The sequence below is a fragment of the Pelobates fuscus genome, chromosome 3 (genome assembly GCF_036172605.1).
Source record: "Pelobates fuscus isolate aPelFus1 chromosome 3, aPelFus1.pri, whole genome shotgun sequence".
NCBI lineage: Eukaryota > Metazoa > Chordata > Amphibia > Anura > Pelobatidae > Pelobates > Pelobates fuscus.
In genome coordinates this window covers 222,468,136-222,485,821 of record NC_086319.1, presented here as the reverse complement: position 1 = coordinate 222,485,821, position 17,686 = coordinate 222,468,136, and the positions used below count along the sequence as shown (strand labels likewise).

The following is a 17,686-nucleotide window of genomic DNA, read 5'->3' as shown; positions in this document are numbered from 1 at the left end:
TTAGGGCTTGCTGGACCTAATAGGTAATGTACAAAAGAGGTGTGAAACCTTATACAAGGTAGCCCGTTCCCACAATGTAGCCAGTGCACGTTTGTATCTAACAGTAGAGTGTGGGGTGGGGTCTTCTCCGGTGTTATGCACCATCGGGATGGGTATATCTGGGTAAGGTCTGGGTATGTTACCTCCCCCTTGAGTTAAACAGCGTGTTCGCAGAGGGTGGGAGAGGAGAACGGAGATATAATGGGAGCACATCAACTGAGAGGAAAATAGAACTAATAAAAATAAAATACCAAAATTATGAAACTGTCGGTGGTTAACTTTAAGGCTAGTTCGTGTGGTCTCATATAGTCCTTCTGGCTTGTCTGAGATACCTCCAGCAGGAGGACCATGTGTATCGGGTCAGTCAGGTAACTGGTGTTGTGGACTGGTGTCCCAGGGTTAACCGAGGCTTGAAAGCTAGGATCTTGGATGGATCCATGTTCTGAAAACGAGAAGTGGAGGTGTCCTGTTCATGTAGTATCTGCAAGCTGTGCATGCTGGCCTCTAGTTCTTGTGGGCTCTTAGCTCTGTAGGTGCTTCCTTGGTGGGTGAGTATGAGTAGCCGGGGGGTTCCCCAGCGGTATGCCACGTCTTGGGTTCCCCAGCGGTATGCCACGTCTTGGGTTCCCCAGCGGTATGCCACGTCTTGGATTCGTAAGATTTGTAGCAGAGGCTTCATGGACCTACACCAGAGTAGTGTTGCTTTCGTTAGGTCAGGGAACAGTAGTAGAGATGAGCCCTCAAATTGGATTGGGGTTTTCCCCTTTACCGCTGATAAGATTGAAGCTTTGTCCTGCATTGTTTAAAAAACGAAGAATAGGGTCTGCCGTGGCAGTAGTTGAAGCGTTTTTCGGCTTTGGTAAACGGAACATGCTGTCCAATTTTAGTGCCTTTGCCTGTTTTGATGGTAGCAGGGTTGAGATTAGGCGCCTGATGTAGTGTGGAGCTTCCTTAGTACACACTGAGTCAGGGATGACCTTCAGCTTGAGCTTATTTCGTCGTCTATGGTCTTCCAGGGTATTAACCCTGGCCTCCATACCTTTCTGGGTCAAGTGGATCTCTTCCAGCCTCTGCTCCATGTTGGTTAGCCTGGAGTCTTATTTGCTGGAGGTGGGCTCTAGGAGCGTGGGGCGGGTGAGTGCCCCGTCTACTGCCGCTTTAAATTGTGAGATGTCTGGAGCTATAATGGAGCGCAGCTCTGCCAGCATGGTTTGCAACATTGCCTTAGTGATCGGCTCTTGTTCAGCACGTGGTGCAGCTCATTCCTTCAGCACTGCTCCCAGCTTGGCTCCTGCGTCTCAATCCACATAGAAGTCCTCGGAGGAGTAAGAGGAGGCATCGCCCTGAGGCGCCATATTGGGATTTGCGACCTGGTGTGCGTGCGGTAAAAGATTGCCAATGTCTTGGCTGTTGGTTGCTTTATTTACCTTGGGCTTTTTCGTTTTTCGGCCCTTGACTGTGCGCTAGTCCCGGGTGGGTTTCTGTCCGTTTGCACAGGTTTTTTAGCTGAATTTGTCCGATTATATGTAATATACACCGGAGCTCCTAAGATAAGCTTCTGGCCGGGTACGCTGCTGGTTCCAACCCCCTCCTAATGTTTAAACGTCTTTTATTGCACATTCTGTTTATAATTTATATCCTCTCTGCTTTCTAGACCACGCAGGATCCTCCTGTGTGTATTTTAAAGTTCAATTTACAGAGCAGGAGATAAAAGCTTCTAAAGCAAGTAAATATGTGATGGAAAATTATTATTTTTTTCATGCCGGTTGTGTGAGTCAAGCTAGGGAAGGTGTGGCTAGGGCTGCATGAACCGGAACAAAAGTGATTTAACTCCTAAATGGCAGAGAGTTGAGCAGTGAGACCTACAAAATGATTCAACAACACTCCAAGTACCATAACCACTACAGAGCACAGACACTCAGTTGGGCATAGCCCTGTGCTCTAACCTGAAGAGGTGACACCCATTGGACCCCAAATTAGTTTTGAAACTGTTCACAAAATCATTTAATGGTTATGGTGCTTGGAGTGTTATTTATTTTTTAATTTTTTTTTTTTATAACTTTTATTTTTAACCAAAATAATAATTATGGCACAAGTTGCATCTTTATAAATTCCATATGGTAAAACCATCCACCTCACTTAATACTGACGTAGCTGATAAGCGCCAGTGTTCATTTTGGCGGCAAATTTCAATTTAGTTTTAGTCAGTCTTTTGACTAAAAAAACTTTTAGTTATATTTTAGTCATCTGAATTGTTTTTGTTTTAGCCAACTAAAATCTATGGTCTTGAGGAATTCAGGTTATTTTTCTGTCATATGGTGGCAGTAACTCATGGGTTTTGCTCCTCCCTGTGGACAAGACATCTTAACAAGCATCTTGATTAAAAAAAAGGACCCTCCCCCTTTCCCTATAAGAAGCAGAACCGCAAAACCTACCCCAGTCTTCTTTCTTGTCCCAATAGGGAAGGACAGGACATCCACAGGGTGAGACACACGGGCTGTCTGTCTGGGGGACCCGGTCCGAGAGCTGCCCGGGCGGTAAGCTGAGACCCATGCTCATATTCGTTACGGAGCAATCAGAGGTTGGTCTTCTTATGCCGAGAATGGTTCCGGCAAAAGGCTTCCGGGAGGCGGAACTCGTTGCTGAGCAAGCGCACAGCGGTGGAACGCACGCCCGGGTGGTGATGTGTTCCACCTAAGCTTGCGGGTGCGCAAAAACGCATGCGCAATCCGGAAGCTTAAAGAGATATTCCAAAAAAAAAAAAGGCCGCGAAAATTTGAATTCTGGCGCAATAAAAGCTGTGCAGGTACACGGCTAAGGGGTATTTTGAGGTAAGATTAATAGAAATCTTTACTTTAAAATATTTTCTGAAGAATCTATGGGATTTTTCAATCATTCTAAGCCTCCGTTTATATATTTCTCCAACAGATATGTCTAGCCCAGCCTATCCTGAGATGGACAAGGAAAAACTGACTGCCTCCATGCCTAGAAAGGCTACGGTAAAATCCAAACATCTAGTTTGCAGTAATTGTGCAACTCCTCTTCCAGACAGATCAAGGAAGAAAATATGCAGTCAGTGTACTGCAAACTCTTTGGAAAGAGATAAGCAAAAGGATATGCAATCTTTCCTAATCTGGTTCCAAGAGAATCTGGCCCAAACCTTGGAGACTATTAAAGAGTCTAAAAAGGTAGAATCCCCTATACAACAAACGATAAAAAAAAGATCTACATCTGAATCATCATCCGGAGAATATATTTCCTCTATAGACTCTGATGAATCAGGATCCTTATCAAGTGAACCAGCGGGGTTTCCTTCAGATGAAATCCGATAATTTATTAAAGAAGTTAACCTAACAATCCTGCCTCAGGGATCTGAGAATCCCAAAAGAGGTTTTTCTGTTCAACAAAGCCTGGTTGATCTAATATTCAGGGAATTGAAAAACGTGCCTTCATTTCCAGACACTTCAAGGATATCTTCAAACTGGCTGGCGAAGTTATCTGGGAAGATCTCCCAAAAGTATATGTTCAGGTGGCGTAGATTGCTAAAAAAAAAAAAACTACTATCCCTCTAGGGGAGACTTAAGCTTTAAAGAATCCTATGGATAAAAGAGCCGAAACCTCTTGTAGGCGAGCTTATCAGACGGCCAGTTTTCAATGCAGAGCTTTACTGGCAGGAGCAGCAGTGGCCAGAGCAAATGGCGTTTGGCTAAATACGGTCCATGAGATTTTATCTTCTGACCAGGTTAATGAACTTAGCCACATGTTTCAGGACATGCACTTGGCAAACGAATACCTTTTGGATATGTCGGTAGAAGTTCTTAAATTGGCGTCCAGAATTATGGGATTGTCTTCTGTGACAAGACGTGCCTTATGGTTAAGGTCTTGGACGGCGGATACAGCTTCCAAATCAGTCCTTTGTGAACTCCCTCTGGAAAAATCTAAATAATTTGGCGCTCCTAAATCATTAGGCAAATGTCAGAAACCAAAAAAGCGCTTCCTCAAGATAAGTTCTCCTGGAGATCAGGGTACAGGAATTACCAGTATAAAAATAGGAGATCTTGTCAAGAGAGACCACAATTTTTTCAAAGAAGGGATAAAAATCGGAGATTTGAACAAAGAAGTGAGGCCAAAAGAACCTTGAGAGACGTTTCTGACGCCAGAAGTGTGGAAGGAAGGGTCCAATATTTTTTTCCAGTATGGGAACAGACCACAAGAAATCCGTGGGTTCTAAGGCTTATCCAACGTGGACACAAGATTATATTTACGGAGAAACCAAGAGCAAGGTTTCTGCTATCAACATACCAGTCTTCAAAGAGAACACAGGCCCTATATTGTCAGACCATGCTTCTACTACACAAAAGGGTGATAGAAAGAGTACCACGAAAGCAAACGTTTCGGGGAGTCTATTCAAGATTATTTCTGGTTCCAAAACCAGACCTCTCTTTTTGTCCCATTCTGGATTTAAAGAATATAAACCGGTTTATCCCCTATCACAGATTTCACATGGAGTCAATCGCTTCGATTTTTCCTCTCTTACAAAGAGGCGACTTTATGGTAAAAATAGACTTAAAGGATGCTTATCTACATGTTCCGATTGCTACCGTGTCAAGAAAATTTTTAAGATTTGCGATTAAAAAAGGAAGATCCACCGTTCATTTCCAGTTCAGGGCTCTGCCGTTCGGTTTGTCATCTGCCCCAAGGATATTTACAAAGATCCTATCTCCTCTAACAGCTCATTTGAGGGAATTGGGAATATCGATATCCCATATTTGGACGACTGGCTTCTAATGGCACATACAGAAGAACAGCTGCGCAAGGACCTGCAGGTCACTATAAGAGTTCTTCAAAACCTTGGCTGGATCTTAAATCTAAAGAAGTCAGTTTGCGTTCCAACAAGAGAAATAGAGTTTCTCGGCTTCAAGATCAATTCAGTCTCCATGTCAATTTTTCTTCCCAAATGAAAAAGGAGGAAAATCCAAAAAAGGATTTCCAATCTCCAAAGGATGGGAAGTTGTTCCTTCAGACAGGCCATGGGCGTTTTGGGACTTCTAATTGCCACCTTTCCGGCAGTCAAATGGGCAAGGTCAGAGGTCAGACCATTACAATGAAACATCCTGACTACCTGGTTAAAAAAAAAAGAGGAAGATCTAGACGAAAAATTCTTGTTATCCCCTCAAGTGAAAACTCAGCTTGCATGGTGGAAAACCTCAGAGTGCCTTTCAGGAGGATTATCTTTTCGTCCAAAGGACTGACTAATAGTCACTACAGACGCTTCAAGGACAGGTTGGGGAGCACACTTAGGCTCCACCATGTTCCAAGGAAAATGGTCGTCCAGGGAGGCAAAGGAACCTGCAAATTTCAGAGAATTATTAGCAGTTCTGTACGCTCTACATCACCTCAGGCCTTGGTTACTTCAAAGAGTGGTCAAGATCCAATCAGTGGTCAAGATCCAAGAGTGGTCAAGATCCAATCAGACAATCGTACAGTAGTCTCTTATATCAATCGCCAGATATTATGGAATGGGCGCAAAGAAATCTGGAAGACATTGCAGCAGTTCACATAAGAGGCAGCGACAATATAATAGCCGACGATCTAAGCAGGGGAAAATGGGACCAAAAGGAATGGTCGTTGAACCCAGACATTTTCAGAATCCTGACAGAAAGATTCGGAGTGCCGGATGTAGACTTGATGGCAAGAGCTTCAAACTAGAAGGTTTACACTTTCGCCTCCCTATTCAGAACAGATCATAAATAAAGTGGGACTTTCGCCTGGCTTACCTCTTTCCACCGCTGCCATTAATCCCAAAGGTCCTTCTCATGATACAAACAGACAGAGCGAGAATATTGGCAATAATCCCTTATTGGCCAAGCAGAGTCTGGTTTTCGGCTCTAAAGAAGATGACCATCAATTATATGGAACTTCCCAGATCAAACCTTCTCATCGTGAACAGGGACCTGCCCTTGAAAGTGCTAGAAATATTCAGGTTGACGGCTTGGCTACCGCAAGGCTGATCCTTCGAAACAAAGGTTTGCAAGAAGACAGAATAGCGGTCTTAATCCACGCTACTAGAAAATCGACGTCTAAGATATACTTTAGGATTTGGTCTAAGTTTCTTCACTGGTGTAAGGATCACCAGTACCCGGTTTTACATCCATCCATAGATAACATTCTCTATTTTTTACAAGATGGGTTTGAAGCTGGCATGGGAGTCTCCACTCTCAAAGTTCAAATATCAGCCTTGAATTTTTTTCTACTTAAGGATTTGGCATCCAATGTCTTCATCAGAAGATTTTTTTTTTTTAGGTCCATCAGCCTCAAAAGACCACCTAAGCGATCGGTGTTTCCAACTTGGGACTTAGCCCTGGCCCTACAAGCTCTTAGTGTGCATCCTTTTGAACCTTTGGAGGAAGTTCCATTAAAGATTTTATCTCTTAAAGTTTTGTTTCTGGTAGCCATCACCTCGGCCAAAAGAGTGGGAGAACTTCACGCTCTATCCTCCTCGGATAAATTCACCATATTTCACGAAGACAAGGTGGTTCTTTAACCGTCTTTTCTACCTAAAGTTTTGTCTTCAAAGAATATTAATCAGCCAATTATATTACCTTCATTTTTTAGCGATGCCTCGTCTCCTCAAGAGCTGAGATGGCAAAAATTGGACGTCAGAAGAGCGTTATTTGTATATTTAGACAGAACGAAAGAATTCAGAAATTCGGACCATCTATTTGTTAATTTTCAGGGGCACCTCAAGGGTAAGGTAGCTTCCCGCGGTACCTTATCCCGTTGGCTCATTCAAGCTATCGAATTGGCGTAATCTTCGACAGGTCTCCAGCTACAGTCAAGGCCCATTCTACCCGAGCAATGGCTACCTCATGGGCGGAAAAAGCACTTGCATCTCCAGAGGTCATCTGCAAGGCAGCGTGCTGGTCGTCTTTCAACACCTTTATCAAGCACTATCGGCTAGACATATTCTCTGCCTCTGAAGCTGCTTTTGGGCGAAAGGTGTTACAAGCTGTGGTGGCCTAAGTCCCGCCCAGATGGGGATCTTGCTATATCCCATGAGTTACTGCCACCATATGACAGAAAAAAAACGAAATTTTTACTTACCGTAAATTCTTTTTTTCTTAATATGGTGGCAGTACTGCTTCCCTCCCTCTTTATTAAAGATTTTTTTGCAGTAGATATTTTTTGTCTGTTTCTTTTCTTGTCACGTACTGGGGTAGGTTTTGCGGTTCTGCTTCTTAGAGGGAAAGGGGGAGGGTCCTTTTTTTTAATCAAGATGCTTGTTAAGATGTCTTGTCCACAGGGAGGAGCAAAACCCATGAGTTACTGCCACCATATTAAGAAAAAAATAATTTACGGTAAGTAAAAAATTTAGTTTTCTCTGGCGAGCAGGCACACGGTAGGTACAGTTCGTGTAAACACACATTATGCACAGTCAACCCACACACTATAGGAGAGAAATAGACTTGTTGGGTCAAATGTATGAAACTATTTACAGCGCACTAGAAAGGGGCTCCAATTATTTCCAGGATAGAAGACTCTGTGGAACTGGTTTTGGGCAGAAAAGCCATGCTTCATTTGGTCAAATAGGATTTTCCCTTAACTTTTTAACCCCTAGATGGAATTGGCTGAATTTTGTTTATTTTTATATTTAAAGTATGCTGATTCTGAATATGTATGTTTTATGTGAATATGATGCATATTTTTAAAGTTACAGTGTATGTATGAAAAGTGTATTTTTCCTGTGATAAATTACATTAACCCCTTGTGTTCAGTAATTATATCACAGGCAGAGGGGAGGGATGTATGTATGTTTGTGCTGGGTGGGTTTTACGGTTCTCCTGTAAATGATTGGTTGTACTGTGTCCCACCCTGTGTGTGGGATGTCCCCTTGCATGGGGACTTGCATAAAAGCCAGTGTGTGGCCATTACAGTGGAGTTCCTGCTTAACCCTCAAAGTGAAGTGTCGTCTCATTATTGGGGGAGGATTTATTGTATGCTGTTCCAGTCTGACTGCTAGGAGTGTAAACCTATTCGCATGGTTTGTCCTATTCGGCTGTATACAGCATTCATATGCTTGAGATAATTTATATGTTTCTCCGGTTCGGTGGTTGTGTCTGCTGCAGTGCTTAGAGTCCTCAGGAAGCGCTAGGAGCATCCTTCAACGGAGGTACCCAGTCGGGGTGCCAGCTGATCCGTTACAGCCCCAATCTTTGATAGATTGTCATGAGGGACGAGTACATTGAGCTACCACTTTAGGCATGATGGACAAGTAGATTAAAAAAAAAAAACAATTATTAATGTTGTACTACTGGACAGATACGTACAATTATTTTGTAAACTGTGAATTACCTTTCAAATTCCTATTTGCTATAAAGTCGTAAATAAACAGTGCTTACCATATTTTTTATTTTGTTTTACATTGTACTACTGTTTTGTGACTATTTTTTTTTCTTTACCAAATCAGGTTTTATTAAATCATTCTACAGTGCCTTTAGAACAATGGAATCCATTGAAATTTCCCCTGTGTCACTAAAACGTCCGATTTCTACTGAAGACCTTATTGATGACGATGGAGTAAAGAGACAAAGGGTTTCAGAAAGTTCCTTAAGTAAAGAGCCTGTGAAGAACGTCCAGGAATTGGAGCATGCATCTGTCACAAAGACCAAACAAGCCATAGAATCTGATATTTCAGGTGATGTGTCTGTGATCAACGCAGAAGATGAAGCAGCAGAAAGCGAAGAAGAGGCCCTTGAGCTGGAGTCTGAAGAAGGAGACCAGGAGACCTTTGCTGACATGATGAAACATGGTCTGATTGAACTTGATGTTGGCATCACTAAATTTGTGAGCTCTCATGAAGGATTTTCTGGAATTTTGAAAGAGAGGTAAATTGGTTTCTTATACAGGATGTAGGTTTGAACACCTTTATGTTGACCATTACACATTGTGTATATTGTACTATAACAGGGTTGTCACACCTTTTGGCATGTATGGGATTAATAATAATTGTAATTTTAACAGCTTGTTACCTGGGTGAATCTTAAATACACTCTTGTCAGGTTCCCTAGAGTTCTCTTCCAGTGTTCTCCCATATCCTTACTTATCTGTAAGGAGCACGTGATAACCCAAAGATCACTCTACTTGTCATTATTATTTATAAAGCGTCAACAAATTCCGCAGCGCTGTACAATAGGTGGACAAACAGATAAGCATTTGCAGAAAAACAAGTTGGACACAGGAACAGAGGGTGTTAAGGACCCTGCTCAAACAAGCTTATATTATAGAAACATAGAATGTGACGGTAGATAAGAACAATTCAGCCCATCTAGTCTGCCCAATTTTCAAAATACTTTCATTAGTCCCTGGTCTTATCTTATAGTTAGGATAGCCTTATGCCTATCACACGAATGATTAAACTCCTTTATTGTGTTAACCTCTACTACTTCAGCTGGAAGGTTATTCCATGCATCCACTACCCTCTCAGTAAAGTAATACTTCCTGATATTATTTTTAAACCTTTGTCCCTCTATTTTAAGACAATGTCCTCTTGTTGTGGAAGTTTTTCTTCTTTTAAATATAGTCTCCTCCTTTACTGTGTTGATTCCCTTTATATGTTTAAATGTTTCTATCATATCCCCCCTGTCTCGTCTTTCCTCCAAGCTATACATGTTAAGATCCTTTAACCTTTCCTGGTAAGTTTTATCCTGCAATCCATGAACCAGTTTAGTAGCCCTTCTCTGAACTCTCTCTAAGGTATCAATATCCGTCTGAAGATACGGTCTCCAGTACTGCGTACAATACTCCAAGTGAGGTCTCACCAGTGTTCTGTACAATGGCATGAGCACTTCCCTCTTTCTACTGCTAATGCCTCTCCCTATACAACCAAGCATTCTGCTAGCATTTCCTGCTGCTCTATTACATTGTCTGCCTACCTTTAAGTCATCAGAAATAATCACCCCTAAATCTCTTTTCTCGGATGTTGAGGTTATTCTGTACTCGGATATTCTGTACTCTGCCCATGGGTTTTTACGTCCAATATGCATTATCTTGCACTTATCCACATTAAATGTCAGTTGCCACAACTCTGACCACTCTGACCATTTTTCTAGTAGGAGTGAGAAGGATTGAGGTAACGTGGCACAAGAGGTAAGGTTAGGATGCATTTCATGTACAATAAAAAGTAAGTTACTAGACTAGTTTTCCATATGAAACAACTGTTAGGCAAAGCAGTGTTATCTGCAGTCTGGTAAGTGTGTACTTCCTACCAACCGGTCAAGTTCCTGCATTTGTTGCAAATCTCCAACTTGTGCAATGATCTGTAACAAAATTGGGATTTGACTCATTCATGATGCCACTCTGATTTAAAATTGCTCATTAGTGAAGATGTTAACGTTAGGACATGCTATGCCTTCTTACAAAAGAAGTACTTTAACACATGCCGCCCTAACGATCAGGCCCTCCCTTCGGGCCTAATACTTACCCTCCATGGCGATCGGGGCAACTGCCTGGTGACACCATGGTCACGTGACTCGAATCGGTTTGACTGGCAGGATTATATTTTCAGGCAGATCTATATCAATACAACTACAGTATATAGAATATATATATATATATATATATATATATATATTGTGTGTTTATGTATAATCATAATATTTTATTAATTATATATTGGGGTCCTGCCTGACAACACAGGCAGAAATTCCAGATAATTTAATTTGCAAGCCTTATATTTGACCTTGTAACTTTTCAAAACTTCATAAAACTTGTACATGGGGACTGTTGTACTTGTGTGACATCGCTGAACCTAGATAGTGTTTTAGAGCAGTAAAATGTAGTTGGGTGATGATATCCTCAGTGAAAATGCGTTTTGTTTTTGTATGTGACAAATGCTATAAACAAATATGAAAACTAACTTTTTTGCCAGGGTATGTGACTAAGTAGCTACTAGAAAAGACTGGACAAACCCCATTATTAAAGGGACACTATAGTCACCTGAACAACTTTAGCTTAATGAAGCAGTTTTGGTGTATAGAACATGCACCTGCAGCCTCACTGCTCAATCCTCTGCCATTTAGGAGTCAAATCCATTTGCTTATGAAACCTAGTCACACCTCCCTGCATGTGACTTGCACAGCCTTCCATAAACACTTCCTGTAAAGAGAGCCCTATTTAGGCTTTCTTTATTGCAAGTTCTGTTTAATTAAGATTTTCTTATCCCCTGCTATGTTAATAGCTTGCTAGACCCTGCAAGAGCCTCCTATATGTGATTTAAAGTTTAATTTAGAGATTGAGATACAATTATTTAAGGTAAATTACATCTGTTTGAAAGTGAAACCAGTTTTTTTGTTTTCATGCAGGCTCTGTCAATCATAGCCATGGGAGGTGTGGCTAGGGCTGCATAAACAGAAACAAAGTGATTTAACTTCTAAATGACAGTGAATTGAGCAGTGAAATTGCAGGGGAATGATCTATACACTAAAACTGCTTTATTTAGCTGAAGTAATTTAGGTGACTATAGTGTTCCTTTAATACACACCCTGCGTTGTCTACTTTTGTAAATGGTATGCTATGATGGCATTATTTTTCATTCCTGAGCTGCCATGCAGTGTCAAAGGTACCATAGGCCCATCAACCTGGCAAATTTCAACCTGTAAAAACTGAAATGGGCAAGCTCTTTATTTGACAATGTAAATTTCCAAATTACCTTGGAACCTATACAGGGGTGGGGGGTGGGTTAGTTGGGGGCGTTATGCTACTAGCGGGATATCACAGCATACAAATATTTCATTGCAGTAAAAGCTAACGGTATTATGACATTCACAGTTAAAATGCCATGCAGAAATTGGAAAATAGCAACATGCTTAATTCCTCCCTTTTTTAAATTTTTTACATTTTATTCATATTTAAATATTTTCACATATAAATAGTTGATGTGAAATGAAATCCCTGTTTCTCCTGAACAAAATGAAATATAATATGTGGATGCACGTAATATAAAAAAGGTACATTTTGGTTGAACAGACCTATAACGCAGATTCTAGGTTGTGTTTTGGTTCAGAACTTGGACAATTGCCTTTGTCCTTAAGGGGTTAAAGGGTACCCAGACCACTTCTGCCCATTGGAGTGGTCTGGGTGCCAACTCCCACCACCCTTAACCCTGCTAGTGTAATTATTGCAGTTTACATAAACTGCAATAATTACATTGCAGGTTTAAGTCTTCCCCTAGTGGCTGTCTAGTAGACTTAAACCTGCACTTCCTGCTTCATAGCACAGCTTTTCTGTGCTATAGCGTTGCTGGACGTCCTCACGCTGTGTGAGGACCTCCAGCGTCGCTCAATTCCCCATAGGAAAGCATTTTCAATGCTTTCCTATGGAGAGCTATAATGCGCATGCGTGGCATTAGGTCTCCTCAGCCGGTGGGAGGAATCCGTCTCCCCGCCCGCTGACGTAATGAGGAGGAGCGGCGGTGAACCGAAACCACCACCAAGGGACATCGGCGGGGTCTCAGGTAAGTGACTGAAGGGGTTTCACCCCTTCAGCAACCAGGGATGGGGGGTGGGAGGGAGAGGGGACCTGCAGTGCCAGGAAAACAGATTGTTTTATATAGCTTTAGTGTATGTAGCTTTAGGTATGAATTCCCTGGTAATGCTATGGTTTGCTTACCCCGTTGGAACTTTAAAAGAATACATTTTGTTTAACGCAAAACAAAAAGTTATCTGTTTTTCATTTGTTACTGTTGGCCAAATGTTCTTCAGTCTGGTACAGAGTTCCAGGTTTGTGTACACATCATTTCAGTTTGTTATCCTGAACCTAATAAATACTTATTAAAACTTTGTGTTGTTGTTTTGTATAATAGATATTCAGACTTCATTGTCCATGAAATAGGAAAAAATGGCAAAATAAGTTATTTGAATGATTTGTCCGTTCCAGCAGACAAAGAGGTAAATTTACTAGCTTCTAATCTTCTCAAGTAATCCTTTGTCTCCGGTGGTTTTCAAATAAATATGTATTTTCCAGGATCCTTCAGAAGAGATTTATTCTGTGCTCTCAGCGGACGACAAGAAAAGTTTAGAAGAACTTCAACTATATAAGAACAAAGAAACAAATGTGGCTATTGAGGTAAGTTGAAAATCTACACATTAGTGGTTTTGGTGCAAAGAATCTTTAGGCATTGTCTCTGAGTAAGAAACCAAACCGTTATTGAATGGTTTGACACTTACCTGGATCCCTCACTTCCTCGTTATCCTTCCACTCTTTTGGATATCACTATAGCAGAAAATCTCATTCCACTTTATCATTGCCAATTTTCTTCCCTTATTTGGTTATGGTTCATTGACTGAGAGTGTCAGCTGATGCACTCAGGCAATCGATGATACTCAAATATTGAATGCGACATACCCAGAAGACTGGAAAGAATATGGCCACCTGAGGAACCCGGGTAAGTTTCAAACCGTTCAAAAATGGTTTGACTACATATAATGGGATAGCCCTGGGGGGCACTATAACCACTTTAACCAGCTTTAGTGGTTATGGTGCATGCACTGCCCCTTTTAAAGAGATTGTGACTAGATTAACATAGAAAATAATGTTAGACCCCGCTGCACAACCAGTCTTCAGTAATTTACATGTTAATCAAGAATCCATGAGAATGGACAATGGTACCTAGCGAATTACAAAGCAAATGTGACTGGATGTAATACATAAGTAAGTACGGTAAAAGCCTTCTCTGATGTTTTTTGTTGGTTTTATTTTTTTTTAGGATTTTTTTTTAAATCCAAGCTACGTTGGTGTCTTTGAGGAATCAGTTATTGATTAAAGGACCACTATGGTGCCAGGAAAACAAACTTGTTTTCCTGGCTCTATAGGGTCTTTAGGTTTCCCCCCCACCCTCAGGGTCCCGCTCCTGCTGGGCTGAAGGGGGAGGAAGGGGTTAAACGATTACCTTTATCCAGCGCCGGGCTCCCTCGGCTCTGTGGACTCCCCTCCCTCTTCCAACGTCATTCTCTGAATGACGTTGGAAGAACCACGCGTGCATTCAATCAGTGCATAGGAAAGCATTTCACAATGCTTTCCTATGGACGTCAGTGTCTTCTCACTGCGCTTTTCACACTGAGAAGCGCGGATGCGCCTCTAGCGGCTGTCAGTGAGACAGCCACTAGAGGCTGGATTAACCCTATTGTAAACATAGCAGTTTCTCTGAAACTGCTATGTGTACAGCAGCAGGGTTAACCCTAGATGGACCTGGCACCCAGACCACTTCATTGAGCTGAAGTGGTCTGGGTGCCTATAGTGGTCCTTTAACTTGTTTGGCTTCTTAGTGTATCCTTGTATACTACTAACTGGATTGTTCCCTAAAAATTTGAATTGTTTAGAATTTTAAATTTTAGGCCAGAATAGCTGAATTGCTATATTTACAGTTTAGGCCAAAATGTTTATTTGATACTCAGTTTGAATTTAAAAAAAATAAAGTTAGTGTTTAACCTTGGCGATGTGCATGGAAGCATGATAATCTGCAGGGACACTATAACTCCAAAGAACAAATTAACCCCAAACTTCTGGAATAAAAGGGAATCATGACATGTCACACATGTCACGTGTCCTTAAGGGGTTAAAGAAAATGTCTTTACCATTATGTAATTTAATGTCGGGAATAACTTAACTGGTGTTTTATTCAAAGGTAGTTGATGACACCAAAGAAAAGAGGACAATCATCCACCAAGCCATTAAGGGTTTGTTTCCTGGACTGGAGACTAAAACCGAGGATCGAGAAGGAAAGAAGTATATCATTGCTTACCATGCAGCTGGCAAAAATGCACTTTCAAGTAAGTAACTGTACTGTAACCGTTTCAAGGAGCCCATAGTGATAGTAATGCAGGTATGTGGAAATGCAAGACATCAACATGTGATGCAGCATATATCTGCATCACATGGGGATTGCACATGATTCACCGTAGCATTCTCTATGGAATGATGCCAACTACGCTAACTTCTCTCAAGGCTACCTACAAGATAGGTCTCTTTGGTATTCTATGAAGCCAGGTCATCACCTTGAAAATGAGGCTTCATAGAATGAATTTGGACTCTGCATTGTACACACAGGGCTAGATTAAGAGCAGTTAATCTATTTCAAGGCCTCAATATACAAACTTGCATTCTTCATATTGCTGCTACTGAGCAAGTGTCAAAATCTGAATTCTATTATTTGGATGTTTTTTTAATGTTGGCTTGTGTTTCTATAAACTTTATATACTTTCTCTCTCTGAATGTGTGTATAATGTATAGTGGGTAATATAACCAGTGTTATCTTGTTTACTTCGTTTGTGTTTTAGCCGCCTTTCATCCTTGAGAAAATTTGCTAAATAAATGCTTACATTATAGCTGTGATGTTACAGCTGTAGCCAGCAAGCGTTAGACATTTATAATAGTGTGTGCACTCTCTCTGCATGCTTAAAGCATGTCATGTGTTGCATGCATGCTAGAAATGTTGCATTTTTATCCTTCTTGCCATAATTCTTACTTTTCATATACGAATGAAATACCATCTGTAGACTGGGGTAGAACTCTTGTGTAAGCTCATTCTTGCTTTTTTTTTAAAATTTTTTTTTTTTTTTAAATTCTTTATTTTTATTGTGTGGGTGGGTACAGAATTTCAACAATTTGCAACAACAGCATATTCAAATGACAATACGTACATGTTAGCATGAGTGAGCGCACATTTTAGTTATTACCGTTTTGACAAGCAGCGAAACTCCAGCCCCTAGTAGCAAAAGTTAAATGGCCTAGGAGAAACGTCTGGCTGGTGTGCCTGATTGTCTATATGTATATTAACCGTGGATATCTCGCAGGATTATTCCAGCGTGTGTGGGCCCGGCCCGTATGTGCGAGGGGGGTGTCCCCTATAATGGGGTTCATCTACGTCAATGTTCCTGCGTGTGTACGGGAGCCCTCGCTATAGGCCAATAGGCCCGTTATATGTGAGTGGGCGTCTTGGAGGTTGGTAAAACGTATGGCCGCTTTAAGGGCGGTTTCGCGTATGGTCGCGCTTTAGAGACTATAGGTTAGGAATGGATGCTTGGGCCCTGTCCGTTATTCTAGTGTAGGCTTAGGTAATTACGTGCGCGAGTGGGCGCCTAGCACTGGTAATGCAGTACGCCTCTGGTGATTCCCTTGAGTGCTGTATTGTATAGAGGCGGGGGGGGAGGGACCGGGTTGTCCGCAGACTAATTACGCTTGTCAGGAGGATTAAGTGGTTGACAAAATATACAGTAAAGCATAGTGGGAGCCTAATGCCCCAACGGAGATAACAAAAAAAAAAAGGAAACAAAAAATGAACAAAGTTATGTAGCGAAGTATTATGGTGTTAAACACCATGAAGTCAGCTGCCCCTGAAGGAGCAAGCCTGTGGTGGCAACAGTCTGATGCCCATTAGGCTGGTTCCGTGCTGCATGTGGGGGCTGCTGAAATGTCTCTTGCCTTGATTGTTGTTATCTGTTTGGTCCGAGTCAGGTTTCGCTGGTGCTGCGGCGCGGAGTCCCTCCTCGTTGCAGCTGATGTGAGAGAGTCTCTTGAGAGTCCCAGGGTGTCTAGTAGATCGGTTGCTTGTTGCAGGGATTGCACCGAGTAGGTCATGTCTCCCCTTTGTATTTGGAGTATTCTCGGTGATCTCCAACGGTAGCTAATATCCATTGCTCGAAGTTGGCTTGTGAGGGGTTGCAAGGACTTTCTCCACATCATGGTGTCCCCGGTGAGGTCAGCATAAAACGATAGTTTCATGTTTTCAAAGACATTGGGTGAGGCACCCTTCAGTGCAGCCAGTAGCTCTTTGAGAGAGTGGAAGCGAACCACCACATCCCTAGACGCTAGTGCTGGGGCTCCTCTCGGCTTCGGTATGCAAAACACCCCTTCAAAGGTTATGGTTTTCGCTTGCTTGGGCTGTAAGAGGGATTCCACCAACCTTCTCATAAGGTGCAGGAGCTCTCCGTTAGGTGTATCCTCGGGAATTCCGCGCACCTTGACGTTAGTGCGGCGCCTGGCGTCTTCAGTTTGCGCAAAGCGTTGTTCCAGGGTGGCTTGCTGCTTCTTTAGGGCCTGTACTTTTACTTCTAGTGCCCTTATCGACTTTGTGTGGCTATCAGATGCCGTCTCCACAGTGGTCAGTCTGCCAACCAGGCCTGAAAGGTCAGTCCGGATCGTGGCCATGTCGGCTTGCAGCGTTTTTTGGAGGTCGGCTAGCATGTCTCTCAGCACTGCTGCCGTCACAGGCATTGGTTGTGTGCCCTGTGGGGTCCTTAGGAGCTGCGATGGAAGAATTAGGTCCGCCGCGCCTCTGCACTGTAGCATCTCCTCGGAGGAGTCAGTGTTGTCGTCTGAGTCGGCGGCCATCTTGGGGCCATAAGCACCCTCGATATTTCTGCCGTCTGCGGGTTTTTTGGACCGTTGACCCATCATGGGTTTATGCGGTGTTTTGCTCGTTTTGGCAAAGAAATCCGGTCCCGTTTCGTCGCTTTGTATAGTTTTGTCACGGAGCTCAGCAAACGTGCGTCTGCTCGAGTTGGCTGCTTGGCTCCGCCCCCCATTCTTGCTTTTTAATGCCCTTTATCAACTTTATTTTATTTACATTTTAATTGTATAAACGTTTGGCAAC

General features: G+C 42.2%; 1 protein-coding gene across 2 annotated transcripts in view; it reads left to right on the top strand.

Annotated features, from left to right (window-relative positions):
• PUS7 (pseudouridine synthase 7) overlaps window positions 1–17,686 on the top strand; it is a 49,327-nt gene that overhangs the window by 6,066 nt on the left and 25,575 nt on the right. For both annotated transcript variants that reach the window (XM_063448130.1, XM_063448129.1), the window contains exons 2-5: window positions 8,507–8,924; window positions 12,899–12,983; window positions 13,060–13,161; window positions 14,720–14,864. In XM_063448130.1, coding sequence (XP_063304200.1) covers window positions 8,542–8,924; window positions 12,899–12,983; window positions 13,060–13,161; window positions 14,720–14,864 — 715 coding nt within the window. In that variant the 5' untranslated portion in view covers window positions 8,507–8,541. The remainder of the gene's footprint in view (window positions 1–8,506; window positions 8,925–12,898; window positions 12,984–13,059; window positions 13,162–14,719; window positions 14,865–17,686) is intronic.